This window comes from Prionailurus bengalensis, chromosome B4 (genome assembly GCF_016509475.1).
Source record: "Prionailurus bengalensis isolate Pbe53 chromosome B4, Fcat_Pben_1.1_paternal_pri, whole genome shotgun sequence".
NCBI classification, from domain to species: Eukaryota; Metazoa; Chordata; class Mammalia; order Carnivora; family Felidae; genus Prionailurus; species Prionailurus bengalensis.
This window is the reverse complement of record NC_057358.1, coordinates 82,423,355-82,430,492: the sequence shown is the minus strand read 5'-3', so window position 1 is coordinate 82,430,492 and position 7,138 is coordinate 82,423,355. Positions and strand designations below refer to the sequence as shown.

Sequence of the window (7,138 nt, the reverse complement as noted above, 5' to 3'; positions counted from 1 at the left end):
GGGGCTATTGTAGGGCCTGAAGCACATGAAAAGCTTTTTTTTTTTTTTTTTTTTTTTTTTTAATTTTTTTAATGTTTATTTATTTTTGAGACAGAGAGACAGAGCATGAACAGGGGAGGGTCAGAGAGAGAGGGAGACACAGAATCTGAAGCAGGCTCCAGGCTCTGAGCTGTCAGCACAGAGCCCGACGCGGGGCTCGAACTCACAGACCGTGAGGTCATGACCTGAGCCAAAGTCGGATGCTTAACCGACTGAGCCACCCAGGCGCCCCGAAAAGCTTTTTTATCAGTCATCTCTGGCACTCCAAAATTTCAATGAATTTGAGATTATCTGCAAGTAGAGAAATTGCTAAACCTATTCATAGTCCGGTTAGGCTCTGGAATGTACAATCCCTGGAGACAGATCATTGTGTATTTTTTAAGATTTTAAGTAACCTATACTTCCAACACGGAGCTTGGATTTTCAACCCCAAGATCAAGAGTTGCACACTGTACTGACTGAGCCAGCCAGGTGCCGCAGGTTCATACTTTTTAAGAATGTATGCATGTGCGCGCGTGTGTGCGCACACACACACCAAGAATGCACAAATCAGGGGCACCTAAATGGCTTGGTAAGGTTACTCTAGATCTTAAAGCGTTGTGGGTTTGAGCCCCAAGTTGTTGTAGATTACTTAAAAATAAAATCTTAGGGGCGCCTGGGCGGCTCAGTCGGTTGAGCATCTGACTTCAGCTCGGGTCATGATCACACAGTCCGTTGAGTTCGAGTCCCGCGTCGGGCTCTGTGCTGACAGCTCAGAGCCTGGAGCCTGTTTCAGATTCTGTGTCTCCCCCTCTCTCTGCCCCTCCCCGACTCGCGCTCTGTCTCACTCTCTCTCAAAAATGAATAAACATTAAAACATTAAAAAAATAAAATAAAATCTTAAAAAAAAAAAAAAAAGCACAAATCAACATTTAAACTCCCAGTTCTGCAAAACTCAGTTAAAACCTACTCTGAAAAAAAAAAAAAGGCTGAGCCTATCCATATTTCAAGAAAAATCCTGGGAGTAGTTATATGGCTTTGATTTACTATCTGAACCTGGCATTACTGGACAAGCTACGGTTTTAGAGCACCAGTTTAGCATCCATTTTTACCTCAGTGTTCTATCCAGTGTTTACCTTTGGTGTAAAGGGCCTACAGGAACAAAGAACAGACGGTATCGTGGGCCTCCCCAAAGGATGCAGATATTCTTATCTACATTGTTCTGACAAATTCAGCATTTGCCACTGCTATTTCAGCATATGCATTGGTATGCTGACCATGAGCAAAGTTGGGAGTCAGCAGTTTCTGGGTTTTTTCCCCAGTTGAAGAATTCAATTAACAGGGTTACCTCTGGGGTGCCTGCGTGGCTTAGTTGATTAAGTATCCGACTCTTGATTTCAGCTTAGGTCATGATCTCCTGGTTTCTGGGTTGGAGCCCTGCATCCAGCTCTGTGCTGACAGTGCAGAGCTGGCTTCTAATTCTCCCCACTTCTCTGTTCCTCCCCTGATCACGTGTGTGCTAAATAAATATAAACAGCAGGGTGTCTGGGTGGCTCAGTTGAGCGACTCTTGGATTTTAGCTTGGGTCACGGGTCTGAGCCTTGCATCAGGCTCTGTTGCTGACAGAACAGAGCCTGCTTGAGATTTTCTCTCTGCCCCTTCTCAGCTTGTGTGCAAACTTTCCCCCAAAACTAACATTAATAAATATATAATCTTAAAAAAAGCCACTGCATTGCTCAGTGGGTTAAACATCCAACTCTTTGGCTCTGGTCATGATCTCACCTTTCAGGGAGTTTGAGCCCTGCATCTGCACTGTGCAGAGCCTGCTTGGGATTCTTGGCTCTCCTTTCCCTACTGGCATGCTCTCAAAATAAAACTTAAAAAAAAAAGAAAGGTTTCTAAGTGGGGCGCCTGGGTAGCTCAGTTGGTTAAGTGTCCCATTCTTGATTTCAGTTTAGGTCATGATCTCACAGTTCGAGCCCTGCATTGGGCTCTGTGCTGACAGTGCAGAGCTTGCCTGGGATTCTCTCACCATTCTACACATGCCATCTCAAAATAAATCAATTAAACTTGTGATCTCCATATGAATGTGGGGCTTGAATTCACAACCCCAAGATCAAGAGTCGCATGCTCCAGTGGCTGAGCCAGCCAGGTGCCCAAAATGTGTTATTTTAATCAAAACTTCCAAACTACAGGTTTAGTTCAGTTTGAGGCGGAAAATAATCATATAACCTAACTAGCTAAACCAGTCATTATCAACCCACTCCCAAATGGATTTTTCAAACATATATACTCATAGCTAGTTAACTTTCTAATTTCTGAACTCCAGAAAAAACGACCCACTGACACACAAAGTAAAATACGGCTTTCTTCCATACTTTGTATGGAAATTCTTTTCTCTTGTGGGAAGAGAATCCCAGGAATGCTTCCCAGGAATGCTTCTGGTATCCTGCACATCTTTACTCCACAGAGAAATACACCATAGAAAGGTGAAACCTGGCCAAAAACAAGCCCAGCAGCAGACCAATCCCAAAAAAGGTTAATTTTATAAAGCATCTGAAATACAGATCCTCTGAAAAGCTATCCAAGTTATGTACTTCCTGTTAAAGTCTTTATGTCCCCCATTAGAGGTAAACACAACCTTAGTCTAAAGCATCTCCTGATGTACTCCTCACTCAAGTTTTCCCTTACCCTCCTAGTTCCTTATCCTATGAGAGAGAAAGAGAGTGAGCACCTGTGAACAAGGGAGGGGAAAACAGGGAGAGAATCCCAAGTAGGCTCGGCACCAGCAGTGCTGAGCCTGATGCAGGGCTCAAACTCACGAAACACGAGATCATGACCTGAGCCGAAACGGAGTCAGACGCCACTGACTGAGCCACCTAGACAGGGCACCCCTCGTCACCCGTTTTTAAGACACCAACTTAATCCATTAGGCATGGTGGCATTGACTTAACACCCAGAGGTACCTTTAACCCTACCCCCACCCCCCACAATGCTATGCAAGTTGGGGAGGCCCAGGATACAAATACAAAAGAAACCAAGTTAAGGTTTTACTTACATGGATAAACTCTCTCCCCCATGAAAAGACCATGTAGCACTCCACACTTGAATGGAAAGTAATTACAGTACTTGTGACACATACAACTCCCACTCTGACAACAGATACACTCAACATGCTATTTATAAAGTACAATCTCTGTTTTATTTTATTTTTCCAGAGAACAGTTTTTCTTCAATCCTTAAGGACTTAACTCTTTACATAGGCTTTGGTGGAGGTCGTGGGGCAGCACCCTGGGGAGGGGAAAAAAACAAAGAATAAATTTTAAAAACATCAAAGAATATCCCCTCAAAGAACTTGACAACTACCCTCCCAGCACTGACAATGCACTTGGGCCATAGATACAAGGAAAACTGGTAGGTGTGCACCATTCACATTACTCCACCGGAAAGGGACTCTAACAGTTCTTCTTCAGAAGAGACTTCAAAAGCAGACGTTTTACATCTACCATACCTACTTAGGGCTTAATTTGATATTCCCTGGATCTTCATATTATCTTCTGTCCATCACCCTTCTGCCTCCCACATCTTTTTCAGGATACTTACGGCAGGTCTAAATCTGGGTGGTGGTGTTCGGTCCTTCCGTGCTTCACGAGAGCGATTCCTGACTACCTTGCTGTGAATGGCACAACTCACACAGTAATGCAGTTTCACATACAGCTTGGGAAGCACATAGGCTAAGAGACAGAAAATAAGAGGCATAACAGTAGATATCATACCCACTTTGCACTTGTTCTCTCCTTCATTCTATCAGTTAAAAACAAAGAGTTAAGTGTCTCTCATGCATAGCTACAAAATTGCACTTGGAAAGCAACTGTTCAGTTTCTGATAATTTAACACACCTGCATTTTCACAAATGAACACTCCCGGACCCCTACACTAACCCATCTTGTCATCATGGGTACCAAATCCACAGCCTACATGTAATAAACAGAGAATCAATCCAGTTCCTTCAACAGTTGCACCAATCCCACTGTCTGTCCCTTGGGACCCTTTTCCTTCCCTAGGAAGACTAATTTGTTGTAAGAAAAAGTGACCAAAACCACAGGAAGCCTATTGCTACAAAAAGTCTACCTTTGACCAAATGAGACTACCTTCATTCTTGAAACATTATTCAAAAGACTTAGTCTGTACATTTTCGTAAGTATTCAAACGTTCTTCAACAATCCGTGAAGGTTGCTACATTTATCACATTAGAATCTCACTCTCTGAAGAGCCACAAACGATGACCCACAAAGACTGCACTATTATAAAAGACACCGCCCAGTCAAGGGTGAAAAAAAAACCCAAAAAACAAACAAAAAAAAAGAACAATGCATAATAAAAATACCGTTCTCTGTTAACCGTCAACAGTTCTAAATGTGCATAGAAGGTACCTGGGACGCGGCAGAAACGCGCCGACGAAAAGAGCCTGCAAGTGGGGAAGGGCTGCACCAAGAGCTCACTCACCGTCGAAGACACTCGCTTCAGAAATGTCCCTGACCGCGGCGGCCTCTACTATGTTCCGGATAACGAACTTCTTAATGGCCTTATCCTTGGGGACGCAACGGGCACAGTTGGTGCAGCGAATAGGCTGCACGTGGCCGCGGCCTTTTTTGGCACGACCATTGTTCCTTCTTTTCTTGGTCTGCATCAGAATGAAGGTCTTTATTATAAAGGGAACGCAACTTTCCCAACCTTAGCCTCCTACTAGCTTCAATCCTCGCCGGCAGCCCCTAAAAAGGCTCCACTGAGACCTTCAGTCCGTCCGCAAATCCCTCCAAGTTCGGAACAAATATACACACTCTGTGTCCTCCCCACCATGGCCCAGGTTTTGAAATCCCCAACCCCCCCAAATCTGCTCTTCTCGGTCCTCACCAGGACACCCGCACTCACCACGCGCCACTACTCACCATCTTGGAAACGAGACCCCGAGAGAGGACGTTGAGCTCAGCCCGGCTCTTTTATATAGCACGAAATCCCTCCGCTCACACAGGAAGACTATTTAGGAGACACATACCAAGAACGGCCACCCACTTTACTCAAACTTTCTTTATTATCCCGCGTTTACGCTGCAATCTAGGGTAGAAAGGCGTTTCTCGAGCTTAGTTATCCGTGGCAGACAGTGACCATGGGACTATTTAACCAGCTGGCGGAAGAAAATTAGGGTTATACGTCTCCCACCAAGCACCACGGCACCCTATCCCGGAAGCAATTCTGGGCGTTGTAATTATCCGGTTTTTGCGACGCTATACGCAGATATTGCCCGGGGCTAGACCACAAACCGTACTATTAAAGGTCAGAGTTGGCGGGATGCATGGGAGTTGTAGTGCGAAGGTGGCAGGCCCTTGGCTGCGACCACTTAGAACGAAAGCGGAGCTACGCCACCGGGGGACGCTCTCGGCTTATTTCTCTGACAGTCATAGTACTTGGTGTGGGATTGAGAAACGGAGGACGGGAGTGGGTTGGGGAACAAAACGTTTTGTTAATTCTTCCTTCCAATACGGACAAAACCCTTTGAAGGGCCGTTGGGAAGTACGTGGGTGTTAGGGCTGTTTTTTATTCACTTAAAAAAAAAATCCCTGGATCCTGTTAGCATAGTGTCAAGCGCTGTAGTAAGCGCTTTATAAATATTAACTCATTTTACCTTCAACAAACCTATAAGGGAGGTACTATTATTATCCTCACTTGGCAGATTGAAAAACTGAGGTGTAGAGCCGTTAAAACTGAGGTTGCCGAAAAGTCACAGAGTTAGTAGGTGGTGTCCTGGCTCCATTCCACTATGCTGCCTCCCACCTAACAACAACAAAAAATGGATGCTGGTATATAGTCTGGAACAGTAACTTCAACAATTTTGATTCCACCCATAGTAGAAATATATTTTACGTTGGTACTTAATACAAACACAAACACAAATACACAAACCTACAAAACGCAAACACAGACTTCATGAAACAGTACTTGCCTTAGGACGTAAGGTGCAATGATATGTTCTATTTTATACTTTGCTTTAATAAATGTTGACCAAGCCCCACTGAAGTGATTTCATCACTCCCGTGATGAGTTTGGCCTATGGTTGAAACATACTTTCATTCATATAAGTTCCAATTACCTCTGAAGAGTCTTCAGAAAGTCTTCAGCTTTGAGCCGGAATGCTATCCATGGGCGGCCAACCACCCAGTTGTCTCCAAATATGAAAAAAATTAGAGTGTCAAGTGGACCTCCCAGAATTCAGACCCAAATGGTACAGATGGAGATCCACAATTCATTCATGAATCATTCTGGAGTCTGAACACCAGTTACTTTCTCTCAAAAGAAACCCATCGTGTTTTGTTTTTTTCTTTTCTTTCAGTTTCTTTTAATCTCTAATCCAATTTATTGGGGTTAAAATTTATTTTCTAACTTTGTTTTGGATTCAGAACAACTATATTCATGGTCTCTCCCAATTTTGAATTTGTTAGTTTTAATGAGGCACAGAAAATGATAGACTTTAGATGGAAGTGTCTTCAATTTTCACTTCAATATAGTCTCATGGAAAACAGAAGGCAGATGTTAGTGTATGGATTGGCAGTGAGATAAAACAGAAAAAAGTGCAGCGTGAAGGGGACAGAAAATAGTTAAGATTTAAGAATCAAGTTAATGTTCCTATCTTGGCTTTTCTTTGGATTTTTATAACCTAGGAGTTTCAGTGGCTGCATTCCCTGGCATAAAGGTATGGACACAGACTTTGGAGTTACACACTCCTGGGTTCAAATCTGGGTTTTGACATTTATTGGCTGATGAGTCTCGGACAAGTTATTTATTCTCTTCTGGGTTTTTATTTCTTCACTAGTAATGGTGGATCATTTATTTGTAGGTGGTTTCTACTATTAAATGAATACTTGGCACAGCGCTTGGCATTTATGAGATGCTCAGGAAGTGGTAGATCCTATTGTTTTAATCTCTCATGTTATTGTAACTTGTATCTCCCTAGGCATGTAATGTGTTTTGCATATAGTAGGTACTCTACAAATGTTTGATGAATCTCTACTTTGGACGGATAGGCAAGCTGGGCAAGGAGTGCTGAAGGCACTCCTGGTAGGAA

General features: G+C 43.4%; 1 protein-coding gene across 1 annotated transcript; it reads right to left on the bottom strand.

The window, feature by feature from the left end:
* Positions 1–3,201: 3,201 nt before the first annotated feature.
* Positions 3,202–5,100, bottom strand: RPS26 (ribosomal protein S26). Its single transcript, XM_043564392.1, has 4 exons — positions 4,968–5,100; positions 4,525–4,702; positions 3,622–3,752; positions 3,202–3,309 (listed from the first exon to the last, which is right to left on the bottom strand). Exons 1-4 carry the CDS (start codon positions 4,968–4,970, stop codon positions 3,274–3,276), a joined length of 348 nt encoding a protein of 115 aa, XP_043420327.1. The 5' UTR covers positions 4,971–5,100; the 3' UTR covers positions 3,202–3,273.
* Positions 5,101–7,138: the final 2,038 nt, after the last annotated feature.

Bases quoted from the DNA above. Each gene is read 5' to 3' on its own strand.
- RPS26 (XM_043564392.1), bottom strand. The intron at 3,753-4,524 runs GTGAGTGAGCTC...TCTGTCTCTTAG, and splicing joins TGAAGCGAGTGTCTTCGACG to CCTATGTGCTTCCCAAGCTG. The intron at 3,310-3,621 runs GTAAGTATCCTG...TCCCCTCCCCAG, and splicing joins CACCCAGATTTAGACCTGCC to GGTGCTGCCCCACGACCTCC.